Source organism: Lentinus tigrinus, assembly GCF_003813185.1.
Source record: "Lentinus tigrinus ALCF2SS1-7 unplaced genomic scaffold L226scaffold_4, whole genome shotgun sequence".
Taxonomy (NCBI): domain Eukaryota; kingdom Fungi; phylum Basidiomycota; class Agaricomycetes; order Polyporales; family Polyporaceae; genus Lentinus; species Lentinus tigrinus.
The window spans coordinates 1,504,778-1,521,099 of NW_027137913.1; the positions used below are offsets into that span (position 1 = coordinate 1,504,778).

General features: G+C 55.9%; 8 protein-coding genes across 8 annotated transcripts; 6 read left to right on the forward strand and 2 right to left on the reverse strand.

The window, feature by feature from the left end:
- The first annotated feature begins 1,423 nt into the window (after nt 1-1,423).
- L226DRAFT_531230 (uncharacterized protein) lies at nt 1,424-2,094 on the forward strand. Its single transcript, XM_067680039.1, has one exon. It carries the CDS (start codon nt 1,651-1,653, stop codon nt 1,936-1,938), a length of 288 nt encoding a protein of 95 aa, XP_067539996.1. The 5' UTR covers nt 1,424-1,650; the 3' UTR covers nt 1,939-2,094.
- Nucleotides 2,095-3,145: 1,051 nt separating this feature from the next.
- Nucleotides 3,146-4,707, forward strand: L226DRAFT_456313 (uncharacterized protein; the record flags this gene model as incomplete). The annotated part of the gene is made up of 2 exons (XM_067675285.1): nt 3,146-3,776; nt 3,833-4,707. 2 exons carry the CDS (start codon nt 3,146-3,148, stop codon nt 4,705-4,707), a joined length of 1,506 nt encoding a protein of 501 aa, XP_067539997.1.
- Nucleotides 4,708-6,446: 1,739 nt separating this feature from the next.
- Nucleotides 6,447-7,656, forward strand: L226DRAFT_531235 (uncharacterized protein). Its single transcript, XM_067680040.1, has 5 exons — nt 6,447-6,593; nt 6,652-6,921; nt 6,977-7,015; nt 7,077-7,322; nt 7,376-7,656. The coding sequence occupies exons 1-5, from the start codon at nt 6,492-6,494 to the stop codon at nt 7,598-7,600; spliced, it is 882 nt and encodes a 293-aa protein (XP_067539998.1). The 5' UTR covers nt 6,447-6,491; the 3' UTR covers nt 7,601-7,656.
- Nucleotides 7,657-7,761: 105 nt separating this feature from the next.
- L226DRAFT_250026 (uncharacterized protein) lies at nt 7,762-9,157 on the forward strand. Its single transcript, XM_067673260.1, has 5 exons — nt 7,762-7,960; nt 8,021-8,290; nt 8,345-8,383; nt 8,442-8,687; nt 8,755-9,157. Exons 1-5 carry the CDS (start codon nt 7,856-7,858, stop codon nt 8,977-8,979), a joined length of 885 nt encoding a protein of 294 aa, XP_067539999.1. The 5' UTR covers nt 7,762-7,855; the 3' UTR covers nt 8,980-9,157.
- A 259-nt stretch (nt 9,158-9,416) lies between these two features.
- L226DRAFT_531238 (uncharacterized protein) lies at nt 9,417-10,462 on the forward strand (the record flags this gene model as incomplete). The annotated part of the gene is made up of 6 exons (XM_067680041.1): nt 9,417-9,440; nt 9,500-9,769; nt 9,825-9,857; nt 9,879-9,884; nt 9,921-10,159; nt 10,218-10,462. Coding segments are annotated over 6 exons (804 nt in total), but the record flags the coding sequence as incomplete, so codon positions are not given.
- A 675-nt stretch (nt 10,463-11,137) lies between these two features.
- On the reverse strand, nt 11,138-12,670 carry L226DRAFT_609884 (YIF1-domain-containing protein). The gene is made up of 6 exons (XM_067686099.1): nt 12,239-12,670; nt 11,979-12,177; nt 11,742-11,902; nt 11,622-11,680; nt 11,466-11,562; nt 11,138-11,396 (listed from the first exon to the last, which is right to left on the reverse strand). Exons 1-6 carry the CDS (start codon nt 12,617-12,619, stop codon nt 11,250-11,252), a joined length of 1,044 nt encoding a protein of 347 aa, XP_067540001.1. The 5' UTR covers nt 12,620-12,670; the 3' UTR covers nt 11,138-11,249.
- Nucleotides 12,671-12,883: 213 nt separating this feature from the next.
- On the forward strand, nt 12,884-14,994 carry L226DRAFT_550852 (sphingolipid C9-methyltransferase; the record flags this gene model as incomplete). Its single annotated transcript, XM_067682781.1, has 7 exons — nt 12,884-13,289; nt 13,355-13,507; nt 13,567-13,588; nt 13,647-13,755; nt 13,808-14,439; nt 14,496-14,612; nt 14,668-14,994. 7 exons carry the CDS (start codon nt 12,884-12,886, stop codon nt 14,678-14,680), a joined length of 1,452 nt encoding a protein of 483 aa, XP_067540002.1. The 3' UTR covers nt 14,681-14,994.
- A 150-nt stretch (nt 14,995-15,144) lies between these two features.
- On the reverse strand, nt 15,145-16,165 carry L226DRAFT_520354 (uncharacterized protein; the record flags this gene model as incomplete). Its single annotated transcript, XM_067678631.1, has 3 exons — nt 15,145-15,430; nt 15,507-15,581; nt 15,657-16,165. The coding sequence occupies 3 exons, from the start codon at nt 16,163-16,165 to the stop codon at nt 15,145-15,147; spliced, it is 870 nt and encodes a 289-aa protein (XP_067540003.1).
- Between the last annotated feature and the right edge of the window lie 157 nt (nt 16,166-16,322).

Here is a 16,322-nt window from a genome sequence, read left to right on the forward strand (position 1 = left end):
CCCTGCATGCTCACGGCGGGGTGGACGCGACAAGAATTGTACTTAGCATTTTACTGCGGTGAGCGAGACGCCACAAACATGAAGGCTATTTCTGCCATCCTCCGTTCATACCGCGCTGATTCACATCACATGGGGCACGAACTTGCTGCTATATATAAGTAAGCCCTGCACTGTCGTGTCCGCTGCCCGCGCGCATCCCGAAATACCTCGGCACCTCCGACGGCGATAGCATCCAACAAACCATCTGCGGGAGTTTTCGCGCCTCGTTGCGGCAGTTGCGATGCATCCCGGGTCGGAGGACTCCGAGGAGACCTCCATCATCCGCAGATATCCCTTCGCTTATACGTTCTTGCGACACGACAGACGTTGTGCCCGTATAAACCCGGAGCAGGACACTCGAGAAGTTAGACCCGCGAGGGAGACGACAAGCGAGATCTGCGCATAAAATCCGCCTTCCCAGAGTCGATCGCGTCTGCTGGTCAGTTGTGCGGCGTAAACGCCTCCACCAGCTCCAGGAGGCAACCATATCGGGATTCGGCATACTCATCCTCTTCCCTCCGAGCCCCGCCCCACCGACTGACGGCAGCAGCGAAGGCACAGCCTGTGGTCAAGGAGGTGATCCGCGCGACTCCATTCCTCCGCATGAGTGCGCATTGAACGTCACTGAATCCTAGGTACTATGTATAGCAGTCGACGCGCATCACTGTTCCCCGCACGCCTTAAGTTGCGTCATGCGTAGAGACCGTGAACGGTCGACCATGGCCGCATCTCCCACTGGCAAGATGGCCGGATTGAATACCTCTGCCCGCCGCTGTGTGTCCGGGTGATGGTCGATAAGAAGCGGCTCGGATACACTGGTCGCAGCACCAACACTTACTCAGACAAAGTATGATCCAGCATGCGGGGTAGGACGGGGCGAAGAGTAGCCAAGCCGCAGGCTCGCAGCGCCTCGTACCAAGCCAAGCCAATATTAAGCCTTCTCAATTGCTTGTTTTATTTTCTCATTTTATTTCCCACAGCTCGGCAAAGGTGGGGCCGTGACAGGGCGGTTGGATCCCTCGTGCGCTCCCTCTGCGAATTGCAGCGTAGAGCAGCGTAGAGTCGAGTTTCGGATCGACTGCCCTGTCACGGCCCCACCTTTGCCGAGCTGTGGGAAATAAAATGAGAAAATAAAACAAGCAATTGAGGAGGCTTAATATTACCCACGGCCGCTAGTCTTACCTCTCTTAGAGTCAGACTGAGGCTCGTCATCTAATGTACTGCGATCGCGTTTACACAAGGCCTGTCTCACGGCTAGGTTTCATCGATTCATCCGTTGGGTTGCGAAAGTAAGTCAGTTGCATCGTTGTTCGCTGCTGAAAGGACTCACGTAGGAGTGCAGCCTGAGGTTGAACGAACGAGCAGGTGGCTCTCGTATGCGTTAGATGTGTTGGCATTCGTGATTCACGAGGGTACAACATGCGCACAAGGATCCGTGAGTGGGAGTAGGGACGTGCTAGTCCGGGTGACATCATAACATATCGTCCTCCTCGTCAATGGCCAGTCTTCACGGCGTCTCTGGTCTCGTACCCCGACGTACGAGACCAGGCGTCTCTCGTTCTCACCTGCAACATCAGCTCCCATTCGACCTGCTCGCAATAGACGTCAACGATGAAGCAATCCGGATCTCAATTGTCATTCCATTCGACCGCAGCCCACCGCACGCGACGATGTGGATGCAAACCGGGACAGGCCGAAGATGACTCCCGTTCGGTGTTCGATGCAGTGAGTTACGTCCGTCTCTCCCGTTATCCTGACAATGTTTTACCATCGCCTCATAGAAAAGGGTTGCGCGCCTGCATCTATGAGAAGAGGTGGTTGACATCGGCCGGACTTCTACTTCAGAAGCAGCTACAGCTAGTCATCGTCCTGCTCGCGTTGCAATTGTCCATGGCTTGACCGAGGCGGAGACAATTGGATATCCCACAGGATGTCATTTTGGGAGGGCTGGGTTAACGCGTAGTATGATCTAAGCCTCTACCTTTCATATACGATGTACTTACCTCGAGCAGAATCTCACCGGTAGAAGTTGTGCCATATGCACTGTCGTAGAGGCCCTGAGCAGTGAGCTCGGGAACATCCTGGTGAGTGCGGATAGATGGGTTGGGGTGATGAGCTGGTTTATGTCAGATCGTTCATGCTTAGCATCACTCCGGAGAAGGTTGGCCGATTGCATCCAGAAGACGGGGGCGTCATGCAATGGCGTGCTACCCCGTGCCGCACGGACTTCGGGCTGTTATGAGCGTTCAAGCTTGTCAGTGACGAGGATGGATGGGCGAGTGCAGACAAGGCGAATCTAGCCGGGAGCGGACGAAGACTGTGAAGACGGCGGCCGGAAGCTTTGGATGAATGACTGACCATGGACCGGCGGCAAAGATCTGGACGTCTGTAGCCACGTGGGTCTCGATCGCCTCGCTTGGCCTCTTGCTCTTGTCCTCCGCTACCACCCCGTTCAGCACTCTTGGCTCCTTGTCCTGCTTGCCGTTCAGATGCTCATCTTGGTCGGCGGTGGATACGACAGCGCGGATATCGCGAGAGACTGGCGTCAAGATGTGTCCGGGCGGTTTGGAGGAAGGTTCGACGAGGTGCGGGGGGACCAATACTGAGGCTGTAAGCACGCTCGGAAAGATCGCATGCGGCTGGCGATGGGAGAGAACTTGAAGCGACCTGAGCTGTGTTACGGGAATAAGTACTAAGTACTGTAAGGGTGCGCGGTGAGAGACATGTGGACGATGGAGGTGCCTGGCGCCGTCCGCTCACGGCTGACGTCAGTCTAGATGTTCGCGGTCTGTCCAGTCACCTCCGTCCTCTCACAACCGCTCATCCAGGTCCTTTAATAGCCTCCCACCCGCCTCCTCGTCCGCAACGCCCACAATTCATGTCCGCCATGTCCGCTAATCCATCCAGATACATCCCCCACTCCAACTCCCCGCCCACCGACTGGAAGGCCATCAAGCATCGCATTCACGACGCTCTCCTCGAGAATGTTCTCCGTGTCCACCGCCATCCCTCTTCTAGCCCCAAGGTCTACACCGGCAGCGCAGGTGAGCAACTCACACCTCGCATACCATCCGCAACGCTAACTGCGCGCATAGGCGAGATCATCATGGACATACACGCTTTCGCCGTTCTTCCTCTAAAGACTTTCCCTTATACCCCTACCTCCGCGCTCATTGCCGTTCCATTCCATGCACCACAGCACGGTAACCATCTCTCATATCTCGAAACTAGTGTTGGTCCTGCCACCCTTCTGCTCGTTCGCCAACTCCGTCTCCATCAGAACCCAGAATCCACCGCCCACAAGCACGCCAGGAGAGGCAAACTCGATGGTGAGATGCTCGAAGAGGTCGAACTTGCTGAGACTTGGAGAGGTGCCGTGGACTTGATCAGCGGTGCTCAAGAGGTTGCCACCATGGAGATGGTCGACGACGACGGCTGCGAGGTCCTCTATGGTCGTGCTGGCTTGTTATACGCCCTTCTACTCCTACGCTCAGAGCTCGCCATCACCCTCGACTATCTCTCCCATGCAGCAGAGCAGAAGGAGAGGGTTGTCCGAGAAATTGAGAAGCTCTGTTCCAACGACAACATCAAGGCTCTTGTCGATGATATCATCCAGCGAGGTCAAGCAGGCGCCAAGCTTTATGCCGACGATCTCGAGGAGAGCGAGAGACCTCAGGCGCCCCCGCTCATGTGGAGGTGGCACGAAACTCGATACCTTGGTGCAGCTCACGGCTTAGGTGCGTCTTGCTCTTCCATCTCAAGAAGCATTCGTCTCATGCTTTCTTCCACACAGTGGGTATCTTACAAGTTCTCCTCCACGCACCATCAGCTATCCTCGAACCTCATTGGGAAGATATCACCACTACCATAGAATGGCTCCTCGCTATCCAAGATCCCCTCGGTAACTGGCCGACCAAGGCTGGCCGCCACATGCCCTATGTCTCTGGCGGTGCGGCTGTGCAGGGCGAGTCCAAGCGGGTCGGGGTCAGTGAGGAACACGACGACCCGCCGATTCAATGGTGCCACGGCGCAACGGGGTTCCTGATTCTCTTCTCCGCTCTTCTTCGCCGCAGTATCGCCTCGCCAGGAGCCTGCCCACTCTCGACCGACCTCCATGCATCTGTGGTCTCCGCCATGAGTCGAGCAGGCGAACTTGTCTACACCCGTGGCCTGCTCCGCAAGGGCACTGGCCTCTGCCACGGAGTCGGCGGCACGGTGTATGCGCTACTGGCTGTTTCCGACGCGCTCGATGCGCTCGATACCCATGAGGCTTCTGCCAGCCACACAGGGCTGCGCCCGCACTCCCACTCCATCTCCCACTCGCTCTCGCTCAAGCGCACCGTGTCGCACTCGCACCCCATTCCGCACGAGGTACGCGATCCCGAGCACGCGTACTGGCTGCAGCGCGCGGTGCACCTCGCGGACCTCGCGACGGGATACCAGAAGCTCACGCTGGACGGGAAGATGAAGACCCCGGACCATCCGTACAGCCTGTATGAGGGCGTCGCGGGGATGTGCTGCGCGTGGTCGGAGGTGATGATGCGCCTCGGGGACGGACCTGGGACTGGGGGTGGAAATGGGAACGGCAATGGGAACGGCAACGCCAGCTGGAGCACGGCTCTGAGGAGGGGTATGCCTGGGTACGATGATATCGCCTTGTTGCCGTGAGGCGAGAGAGCGTATAGAGGTTATGTGAGTTATTCGTATTGCGTTTTCGCCTTATGCTTTTCGTTCTACGTTCTTTGTTGCTCCTTGTTGTACTTGTATGCTTGCTGACGTCTGTCTTGTACGCCCTACTCAGGAATTGTAATCTAGACTGTAGCACTATGCATCATTCTTGGCTTGTCGAATGTGGGATGGTTTCGCATCGCTGGGGCTATGAGTCAGTATGGTGGGTAACGACTTGCCTGAGCCGACGCTGATTATTCGTGTCGTCCGTAGGGTTCGACTGGTGTTGGCAACGTCCAAAGGTCCTGACACATTGTCATCTCAGCACTGATACTTTCCGCAGGATGGGTTGGCAGTGTATGTGCCGAGGCCGCTATGCCTGGATTCTGGGCTCGCGCTTTCGTTCGCTGTGGGTTCAACACATTCAAGTTAGTGCCTTCGACGCTCTCCATGCTCGTCGTTTTGCTCAGCAGCTCCTACAGGCACGTCCACTCGCCCATTTTCCCCGAAGATACTCTACTGAATGCGAGCAAGTGGCGAATCCTGGAACTCTCTTGGTGCTCACAGGACGATTTTTGAGATCACTCAGGTGAGGCTCACTCTGTATGAGGAACGTTGTGCTGGCTATGCGGGATGCTGAGCGCGGTGTCCAGTGGACGAGCGCAACGCAACGTTCGGTCCTGGGCGCAGGGTTGATGGTTATTGCGAGTAGGGGGATGCTAGTGTATGTGCTCTGGACGTTCTCGTTCCCGCTTCCGCTAATCAATGGATCATCATGGATGGCAGGTCGAAGGATGTGTTCGTGGAGCAGGTCCTAGGTAACAAACGCACCATCGAAGGGGAATTGGGATAGATTGATTCAAATTTCGCACAGACAGCTCATGCAACCGTGGCACTCCTCCTGTCTCGCTCCGCATGCTACACCTCCCCAGGAAGAGAGAGGTGTACCCAGCTTGTTCTCCATATGCAGCACGGCACAGTTCATGCGACTGCAGTCTGCAATATGGCCTTTCAGTCAGTGAGGCTTCGGAAGATATCAGATTGTGCGACGACTTACTTCAGTCACTCCACATATTGATCGGCGAACACATCCCTCTGGTAAGTGGATTCCTCTCGCAGGAATCCCCTCAGGCCGTCAAGGGCAGCACGTTGATTGGCGGCAGGGTTGTTGGCCTGTGGTCTACAGATGTAGACATAGACCGTCCAAACCTTGGCCCCAGTACGCGGAGGAAAAGTGAAGGTCGCGGCGTAGCATATGAGTGATGAATGGTCTGCAGCGGTGGTAGTGGAGCAGAGTGTCCTTTCATATTCCAGGACAGTGCCGTTGTCCGCAGTCTTCGAATCCTGCAGTTCATCAGGTGTTCCGCCCTCCGTATAGTCGAACCATAGATGAGGTTCGAAGCCTCCAACCCATTCAATCATGTCTTCTATGGCTTGAGTTCTGAGGGGATCGTTGAGAGCCATCTGCACATCCATGTTCAGAGGGTTGTCAGACTGGTTCGGCTCGGGGGCACACGCACATCTTTGGAGATTGAGTACTGGGTGATGGTCAAGATGATATCCTACCATAGCACCATAACAGTACTATTCGGTACTTTGTCGGTACCTAACGATATCTGATTGAGCGTGCTGAACTGGAAAGGGATCCGACAAGGACGCGCCGCTGAGTATGGTTGGGCGGCTGGATCGGAGATCTTGCTCAGTACGGTCTCCACGTCACTCTACCTCAGCCTGTACTACAAGTTATCAGTGCCGTGGACTCCTTTGCTTAGAACTTAACCCCGATGAAGCCACCCAAAGATTCACCACTCGCGGTTCCTGATTGGATTGACGAACACCCTGTACTAAAGTCCAGGGGCATTGAACTTGAGATCGCGTTTAAACCGGCAAGTTCAACCGGGTCTTTGAATCACTCACTAATGCACGCTGATGTGCTTTTCCTAGAGCGTAGCATGGCGTAGCCCTTTCGAACCACCTGACGTTCCTCCGTATGTTGTCAAGATTGTCAAGGAGTCCAGTCAGGAAGTCGCAATATACGAGCGACTCCAGCAATATGATCGCGCCTCTCCCAACCACACTGTGCCCTGCGAAGTGATCCACACAAAATCTCAGCCTCCTCTCCTTCTCATGCCCTGTGTTGGACATTACACCAAACAACTCTTCTCACGATGGACAACTAGTCAAGTCGTGGACCGCTTTCGCCAGATAGCAGAGGTACACTGCACCCATCGCGTTGCCAAGCTCACTGATGATAACCTTCGCGGGCTAGGGTTTGGAATTTCTCCATGATCGTCGCATCGTACACTTAGTGAGGACTCAAGCGCATTTATTGTATCTAAATTAGCGTTGATTCTCACACAGACCCTCAGGATCTACGTTTGAGTAACCTCCTGCTTGCGCGCCACGAGGACGTCGAATACCACAAGGAACTTGAACTCGGGAAGGTCTACATCGTCGATTTCAGCGAGTCACAACTGCTCCACCTTGGACCAGCACAACAGCCGGCAATAGACCTGCCACAGTCCATCATACCCAAACCTCTCGAGATGCAACATTTTGACCCTTACTCGTTCGATGTCTACTGCCTCGGCATTGTCCTTGAGAACACGCTCAAAGTGCGCCCGTCACTCCAACGCATCTAGGCGTTACAGCTAACCGCATCTCACAGTTTGTCTACAAGCAGCGGCCGACTCCCTGGCTCCTGCAGCGCTGTGCACAGTGGCTGATTGGGAATGAACGGGGATGCACGGGTGTCTGTCGTTGTCGGCCGACAGCCCGGCGAGCACGTCAGGTCCTTGTCGTACTGCAGTGGGCATTCCGTGGCTTGACGTTGGTCGAGAGCATGTTACTCTCGATCCGGAGCGTCTTCTCTGCGCGTAAGCCTCCTGCCTAACAGTTGTCGTGTCTTTTGTGTATGATCCGCTTGGCTAATAGAAACAATTTCTGACGTAGCGTGCTGAACAAGGACGCGCTAAGTATGTGCTGCCAGCCCGGCGGCTGCATCTGAGATCTTGATCGTGTCCTCACACCTGAAGCTTCAGTGAAGCCCTCTCCTCCTCAACTTCAACATCCGCGAGCTCCGCACTCTGGCGCCCACCGTCACCGCTATAAACAATAAACATCCAAGTCTGCCTCAGTCCCAACCACCATGGAGAGTGGATCGTTCGACTCTCTCCTCGAGATCCCCGAATGGGTTCGTGAATGTCCAGAGTCAAAAGCTAGAGGCATATCGCTTGCGATGACCTTGAAACCGGTTCGATCATCACTTCCCGCCTCCCCGTCACTGGCTTGAAGCTCACCTATTGCACCTCAGGACGTAGTATGGAGCGGTGCCCAAGGACAGGACGGTGTAGTGCCATATACCGTCAAAATTGTCAAGGAAACCAGCGAGGAAGCCGACATATACGATCAACTCCGGCAGAATGATCGTGCTTCTCCCAACCACACCCTGCCTTGCGATGTGATTCGCTCTAGCTCTCACCCCGCTATCCTTGTAATGCCTTGTGCAGCGCCATTTAGGACTCAGTTTTTCCCTGACTGGACCATGGGTCAGGTTCTGGATTCCCTTTTGCAAATTGTGGAGGTACGTTCTTGCTCATAACGTGCCCAAGGCACTGATACAGATTCTTCGAAACAGGGCCTGGAATTCCTACACGATCACCACCTTGTACATCTGGTAAGGGCGGTAAGAATCGTGTGGACTATTGGCCCGAGGCTCACAAACTACATAACAGGACCTGCGCCCCGACAATCTCCTATTCGCGGAAGCTTGGGACGTAAAGTGTCACAAAGAGCTCGAAATCGACAAGATCTACATCATAGACTTCAGCGAGTCGCACCAGCTGAGCCTCGGGCCGGGACAGCAACGACCGATTGATTTGCCACAATCAATCTTGCCGAAACCCCTCAATATGCAACGTTTCGATCCCTACTCCTTCGATGTCTACTGCCTCGGTAGCGTTCTTAATCATACCCTGTCGGTACGTTTGTTCTCCGTGACTCGCGAGTCTCGTGCGATCACGGACACATGTTGACGATATCATGCAGCGAGTCTACAGAAAGCAGCCCCGACCTTGGATGCTTCAGCGGTATACGCAATGGCTTATCGGAACCGAGCGAGGATGCACGGGTGTCTGTCGTTGTCGACCGACCGCGCGGAGAGCACGCCAGATCTTTGTGGTCCTGCGGTGGATAATCCGTGGCACGACTACGCTGGAGAACGTCTTGCGCTCAATCCGGGACGTCTTCTCCCCGCGCAAGCCTCCTGCGTAGGCTCAGTGTTATGTCCTATATACCATCCGCTTGGCGGTTGTCGTGTCGTGCTTGTTTCTTTCCACTCTTGTCCATATAGTACTCGCGTCATAGGCTGGACCATGCTATTATTATGCCCAGGCCCCCCTCCAAGTTCCGAGTTCACTGCCCTGGCTATTTTGCTAGTAGCTGTAGTAAGTCTGTAACTTTTCCTTGCTATCAGCTGAACAATAAGTCAATCCGGAGCCCGTGGGAAACGGACGACAGTGACTGCTCGTTGCTCCTCTGGCAGTTGTTTCCTGTTCAAACTCAACGTTCAACAATCAGTCCGAGTCTTCTGACCATTGACATGTATCTCGGTGCCGTCGACTCCCTTTCTTCACGATGAAGCCGCCCAAGAACTCGCCACTGGCGGTTCCTGATTGGGTCGACGAACATCCTGTACTCAAGTCCCGGGGGAACTTGAGATCGCGTTTAAACCGGCAAGTTCGACAACGCCTTCCAATTATTTCCCTATGCATGCTGATGAATTGTTTCCTAGAGCGTGGCCTGGCGTAGTCCTTTCGAACCGCCTGACGTGCCTCCGTATGTTGTTAAGATTGTCAAGGAGTCCAGTCAGGAAGTCGCAATATACGAGCTACTCCAGCAATGTGATCGTGCCTCTCCCAACCACACTGTGCCCTGCGAAGTGATCTACACCGACTCTCGGCCTCCTCTCCTTCTCATGCCCTGTGTTGGACAATACTCCCTGCAATTCTTCCCGCATTGGACGACTGATCAAGTTGCAGACCGCTTTCGCCAGATAGCGGAGGGACACCGCACCCATCTCGTTCCCAAGCTCACTGATCATAACATTCTCGGGCTAGGGTTTGGAGTTTCTACATGATCGTCGCATCGTACACCTCGTGAGGAATCGGACGCACTTATTGCGTTTTAGTGATAATGCTCACATGGTCTTCCAGGATCTACGTTTGGATAACCTCCTGATCTCGCAGCCCAAGGATGTCAGATACCATGAGGAACTTGAACTCGGCAAGGTCTACATCGTCGATTTCAGCGAGTCACGATTGTTGCACCTCGAACCAGGACGACAGCCGGCAATAGACCTGCCACAGTCCATTATACCCAAACCTCTCGAGATGGAACGTCTCGACCCTTATTCGTTCGATGTCTACTGCCTCGGCATTGTCCTTGAGAACACATTGAGGGTACGTTCGTTCTGTAACACGCTTCCAGGTGTGACCACCAACTAAGCCCATCTCACAGTTTGTCTACAAGCAGCGGCCAACTCCCTGGCTCCTGCAGCGCTGTGCACAGTGGCTGATTGGGAATGAACGGGGATGCACGGGTGTCTGTCGCTGTCGGCCGACCGCCCGGAGAGCACGTCAGGTCCTTGTCGTACTGCAGTGGGCATTCCGTGGCTTGACGTTGGTCGAGAGCATATTCCTCTCAGTCCGGAGTGTCTTCTCCGCGCGTAAACCTCCTGCGTAGCAATTGTCATGTCGCGCGTGTCAGTGTTTGCCGAACAGTTTTTATGTTCTGCTGGTCCCTCAGCCCTCAGTTTCTTTCCTTACGCTCTTTTACTCTGTCTCAATCCTCGCGGGGGCCGAATCATATGTAGTAAACTCTCGTCAGCTATGCGTGGCGATCGGGTCTCCCCAGGCCCGTTGCGAGTTTATCGCACTCGACGAGAATGTGCAAGCGGGCACTGCCCCTCGCATCCCCATACTTAGCGGCTGTCATGGCGGCTCCCGCGAACACACTTCTAGCTTGATGCACGTTGCATCCGAGTAATACAGCAAGGACGCATCGTACGACAGCGGAATCGTATATCGAACAGAGACGAGGACTTGGGAGCCCAAACTCACCGCCAGGGTTCCAGCCCTGTGATGGCAACGAGACTGAGACATGCGCTGAACCCGTCAGGATCACGGCATTTCGTGACGAGAAGCCGTTGCGCGTGTTATGAGCGGTAGGTTCGGACGCTGGCAGCTCTCACGTATGGAGGAACATACTTCTCCGGCAGCGGTTCGGATGTGATCGACGCCGAACGGGAGCAGGTCAGACTGCCGTACTCCCGCAAGTGGGAAGACGACCGGTCGCATACCTTGGTCGTAATGCCGGTGACCTTCGCAGGGCGGTAGCGACTCAAGAATTTCCGAGTTAGCAACTCTGAACGCACGGCACGAACCCTTTGATAATCAGACCGAATGCGGAGCATTCATCCATTCCTGGTCCAATGTCCGACTCCTACACAAGGTACTAGCACATGCTGTCGTCCACGCGGCGCATCATACCCGCACGAGCACGCCCATGTAAAGGATCTGGCTGACGGCTACGAGGAAGAGGAAGGTTATGCGGCGCGAGCGCTGTGAAGGGTTCACGGCCGCCGCTGTCGCCGAGGCGTCGGGGAGCACCATTGACCGTAGTGATCGGAGCTGTGTGCACGAATGGATAATGAGTACAGGCACAGAGCCAAAGGAGATTGATGGAGGGACGGGACGCACGAGGAAGAAAGCGGTGGAAAGGAAGGTGTAGACGAAAGTGAGCAGGTAGAGCGTGCGGCCGAAGCCGAGCAGGCCTGCAACTAGTGTGATGATGACGCTGTAAGATGATTTGGATTAGTAGCCTATTTAAGAGAGCAGTGGGAGCACGAGACATACCCGACGAATTTGTATCCATCGTAGGCGAGGAGGTCGAGGACTTGGCTTGACAGACCGCCCTGTGCGCGGACATTCAGCGCTCCCGATGACAAGGGTTCACGGATACGCAAGGTGACTCACGGGGATGTTGAGGAAGTAGCAGCCAGACTTGACAAAGAAGAAGTCGAGGAGGACGACAGCGAGCGCTTTTGATGCGGTGACTCCGAGAATCTCGGGGTGGAAGCGGGAGTTGAGTCCGGAATAGAGCGCAGCAAGGAGGATATAGGTGACGAAGGCCATGACTGCGGAAAACACGTGTGAGGAAACAAACACGTATGCCGAGAGGTGATATGCACGCGAAGGAAGCAAGAGACTTACGAGGGATGTAGAGGTCGGGGGAATTGATGTCCTCGCGGGGGGGAGACCATTCAGACTGGCCGTTCTCGAGACGGAGGACGCGACGAGACCATGGTTTGTGTCTCCATGGGAAGAGGAGAAGACGAAGCTTCTTGATGACGTAGGAATTTGAGACGTTGAAATGGTGCTTGAGCATGGTGATGGGTATGAAGCCTCCGAGCTGGATGAATGAAAGACATTGTGGTGAGTGTGTACGGGCGAGAGGTGGCAGCGAGACGTACGTTTTTCTGGACATACTCCTGGCCGGCTGCTACTGCGCTCTGACCTAGCTGCATACCGAAGGCGGCGGTGGCATTGTCGAAACCCCATGCGCTGAAGTCTACGGGAGCTCCGGGACCCATTTGTGGCTGAGGATGAGGTTGGTGTGGCGGAGGGGCGTACGCGCCGCCTGGGGGGTATGGCTGGGACATGTGGCCCTGGAGGGAGGGGTTGGGCATTGGCTGGGCATAGTTTGGTGCGCCAGGAGCGGAGGGAGAGCTGGTGTACCGCTGGTAGCCCTGGGGAGACATGGGGGTAGAGGGGGGCTCGGGGATGTAGGCGGGGTGAGTGGGGACGGGGTGCTGCAGCGGGGGCGGGCTTGCGTTGTTTGTGTAGTACGACATGGCTGCGGGAAGCGAGGGCGAGCGAGGACGAGGACGAGGACGAGGAGGCTGAGGACACGCGAACACGCAGCGAACGTGGAGGGCGCTTCCGGGGCCAGAGTGGGCGCTAAGGGTGCGCTGGGCCAAACAGGGCCAAGCAGGGCGGAGGCGGATAGACGCCAGGGGGAGTGCCTTTTGAGAGGGCGGATCGGCTGATGGCTGCCAGCTTCGTGCCACGACACCCAGCCCGTCCTCAGTCCCCGCAAGACGGCCGTGTCGCCAGCCATGGCCTCCTACACCGTCACCGTCACGAACACCCCCGCCATAAAAAATGCGCCCCTCATCGGCCTCGCAGAGGGCAACGGCTACTTCTCCAACTACCAGCTCGCCGCCCTCGTCCTCGGCGTCCCCTGGTTCGTAAAGCGTTCCCTCCCCGTAGTCTCCCATGGCGGCCTCAAGACATACCTCTTCCTCGTCCTCCTCCTCGGCCTCCCCATCACCATCGCCTACTGGACCGTCATGAGCATGTACGGCCCCCGCAAGAACCAGAAGGTCCAGCTCCCCGGCCGCAACATCGAGGAGTACATCACCATCAAGGACCCCGAGCTCAAGGCAAAGTACTTTGGCAAGGAGAAGATTCCCATGCAGGTCTTCTACGACGCCTACTTTGACGACAAGATTGAGGTCAACGGTCAGTCTCCTCCCACCTCTTTCTACACGTGTCATACCAATCATATCCTCTCGTCCCCTCCTCAGGCGACATGCTCGACATTCTCGAGGCCCGTCACGACTGGGCAAAGATGGTCTTCACTCCCGAGCTCTTCAAGCACGTCCTCACTCAGCTTATCCCCGATGTCCTCTGGCACTCCAAGGGCCAGGATGAGGAGCAGGTCCGTGACCACTACGACCGTAAGTAACGTGTTTCTACGCGTCTTTTCGTGTCTCTCATCCTCTTTTCCCCTCACCAGGAGGTGATGACTTCTACGAGTGGTGCGCTCCTCTTTCATCACCTCCTTGCCCCCATCCCTTTTTGACGCCCGTTCTCCAGGTTCCTTGGTCCCCGTATGATCTACACCACCGGTATCGTCACTGACCTCACCCGTGAGGAGACCCTCGAGGAGCTCCAGGACAACAAGCTCACCGTCGTTTGCGAGAAGGTCCGTTCTCTCTCCAATCTCCCTTGTCACTTCTCCCTCACATCTATCCTAGCTCAACCTCAAGCCCGAAGATCGTCTCCTCGACATTGGCTGCGGCTGGGGCACCCTCTCTGCCTTCGCCCACAAGAACTACGGCTGCGAGGTCACCGGTATCACCCTCGCCAAGAACCAGACCAAGTTCGGCAACAAGCGCATCCTCGACAACGGCGGCGACCCCTCTCGCGCTCGCATCCTCTGCCTCGACTACCGTGACATCCCTGGTGGCCGCGCTGCCTACACCAAGATCGTCGCCCTCGAGATGGCTGAGCACGTCGGTATCCGCCGCTACGGTGCCTTCCTTCGCCAGGTCTACGACCTCCTCGAGGACGACGGTATCTTCGTCTTCCAGGTCGCCGGCATCCGTCCCTCATGGCAGTACGAGGACCTCATCTGGGGCCTATTCATGAACAAGTATGTCTTCCCCGGTGCCGATGCTTCCTGCTCCCTCGGCTGGGTTGTCAACCAAGTCGAGGCCGCTGGCTTTGAGGTCAAGAACATCGACGTCCTCGGCGTCCACTACTCGGCCACCCTCTGGCGCTGGTACAAGAACTGGATCAGCAACAAGGACAAGGTCGTTGAGACATACGGTGAACGCTGGTACCGCATCTGGCTCTACTTCCTCGCGTCTGCCACTATTTCTTCTCGGTACGTGACCTTTGGGACTGATTACAAGTAGACTATGGTGACTGACATCCACAAAGCCAAGGCAGCGCGTCGCTCTTCCAGCTTACGCTTCACAAGAACCTGAACGCGTATCCGCGCATCCTTGGCGTCCCCAGCCACGCCTCGATTCACGTCCACCCCGACCACGAGATTGTGTACGTGTCCTCCCTTCTATTGATCACCGTGCGCTGCGCTAACATCGCTGTTCAGCCCCATCGAGTGATCTGCTCACGGGTTCTCAGTGCTCCCAGGGGCCATGGGTTTAGAGGACGAGGCGGCCTGTTGCCGGTGCCGTTACCCGTTTACGTTACGACTGACGACTGTCACGATAACGAAAGTTACCCTACCGACTGGTGTTGCTCCACCTATTATATACGCGAGCGGATGTATCTGTCGTGGCTAATGGCGGGACGCAGCCGTACAATGCACATAACGTTGATCGTGTTCGGTGGGTGCGCGCTCGCACGACGCAAGCGGTGGAGGGCTTCTCATAGACATACAACAACCTGAATACATACACTTGAGATGGCAACGTATAATGAGATGGGTGTACGGTAGGTGATAAGCTCGCTACTCGATGGCAAGGTAGTGAGAAAGGAAAGTGAAACGAACTGACGGTGCCTCTACCGCCTCCTCCTTGCACTGGGACGGCAGCATCGGATCCTTCTTGCTAAGCCAACCATCCAGCTACCCACGTCTCCAAAGCAGAGCTCGTCCGTGCGGATTCTCTGGAGGCTTGTTGCTGACTACAATGGTACGGCCTCGCACCACACGCTTGCGGGCAGTCGAACTCCGAGCAGCGCTGGCATTGCTCGACATCGTCGGGCGGTCCCGCAGTTGCATGTTGTGCGTCGACGATGCCGCTCTGGCAGTGGCGGGGGAGGTCCAGGGGACCGCCGGGAGCACAGGCTCGTATCTGGGCAGGCATTCCCAGTCTTCGTCTTCGGTCTCGTTGGGGTCTGACTCCGATGACCTACATCGAATACCAGTCAATCGTGATGTATTGCGGCATGATACTATGGGTCAAGTCCGGAGGCCTGAGGACTCACTCGTCAGGCGTTGCGCTAGAAGCGCTCGCGGCAGAGTCGTCGAACGGTTTCCCGAGTGATTCCATTCGCTCGGAGCTGCACACGGTTCAAGTCAGCGGAAGCGTTCTGCCTCACCAGGCTCGTCACAAAACAGGAAAGAAAGGCACGTACAATTCCTGAACAGCCTTCCAGATGGCTTGGTCATCCTTCGCGCAGTCCGCGGCTTCAGCTGCTTCAGCTGCCTCAGTCAGAAGAAGTCGCGTGCGCATATCCTTATCTAGGAGCCTCAAGAACGCCACGTTTCCGTGCTTATAGTAAGAGACAAGTTCTTGAGCAAGAGGTGCGTGTTCCAGGTTCAACACGTCATCGTTGCACGATGAGAAATGCCGTCCACAGGAAACGCACTCGGAGGAGTCGCAGTACGATGAGGAGGAGGGCGGTGTGCCGCGAGGTATGTAGACGGCCTGTGCCAGGGCGGAGAGCGACAGATCCACTGATCCCGGTTTGAGCGGGCTGCATTGGACCTCGGAAGTGGTATACGTTCGTTGTTGGAATGTCCATGATCGTGGGCCCACGATGGCCCCACTGTGATTGCCATCGCGAAGCGATTCGAAATCTGGTGGCTCTTGTGACTGCTTCGGGTCAACAGCCTGAGTGTCTTCACGTAACGCGGGCGACATCAGTGTTGACTGGAAGGGAAGGTGAGCGTGGCGAAGTGGGTACGGACGGGCGCACCTGTAGGTTTATATGTGGTCCATGGGCACAGTGACAATCATCGTCTGCAAAGAATGAGCCTCTCGATTGCCAATGCGGGAGCTTAAAAGATAGTGGCTCCGT

Coding starts and splice junctions, on each gene's coding strand:
- L226DRAFT_531230 (XM_067680039.1), top strand. CDS start 1,651: ATGAAGCAATCCGGATCTCAATTGTCATTCCATTCGACCGCAGCCCAC.
- L226DRAFT_250026 (XM_067673260.1), top strand. CDS start 7,856: ATGGAGAGTGGATCGTTCGACTCTCTCCTCGAGATCCCCGAATGGGTT. Junction 7,961..8,020: donor TTGCGATGACCTTGAAACCG/GTTCGATCATCA, acceptor ATTGCACCTCAG/GACGTAGTATGGAGCGGTGC. Junction 8,384..8,441: donor ATCACCACCTTGTACATCTG/GTAAGGGCGGTA, acceptor ACTACATAACAG/GACCTGCGCCCCGACAATCT.
- L226DRAFT_609884 (XM_067686099.1), bottom strand. CDS start 12,619: ATGTCGTACTACACAAACAACGCAAGCCCGCCCCCGCTGCAGCACCCC. Junction 12,178..12,238: donor AGGAGTATGTCCAGAAAAAC/GTACGTCTCGCT, acceptor TCATTCATCCAG/CTCGGAGGCTTCATACCCAT. Junction 11,903..11,978: donor CCCCGACCTCTACATCCCTC/GTAAGTCTCTTG, acceptor TGTTTTCCGCAG/TCATGGCCTTCGTCACCTAT.
- L226DRAFT_531235 (XM_067680040.1), top strand. CDS start 6,492: ATGAAGCCACCCAAAGATTCACCACTCGCGGTTCCTGATTGGATTGAC. Junction 6,594..6,651: donor TTGAGATCGCGTTTAAACCG/GCAAGTTCAACC, acceptor TGCTTTTCCTAG/AGCGTAGCATGGCGTAGCCC. Junction 7,016..7,076: donor ATCGTCGCATCGTACACTTA/GTGAGGACTCAA, acceptor ACAGACCCTCAG/GATCTACGTTTGAGTAACCT.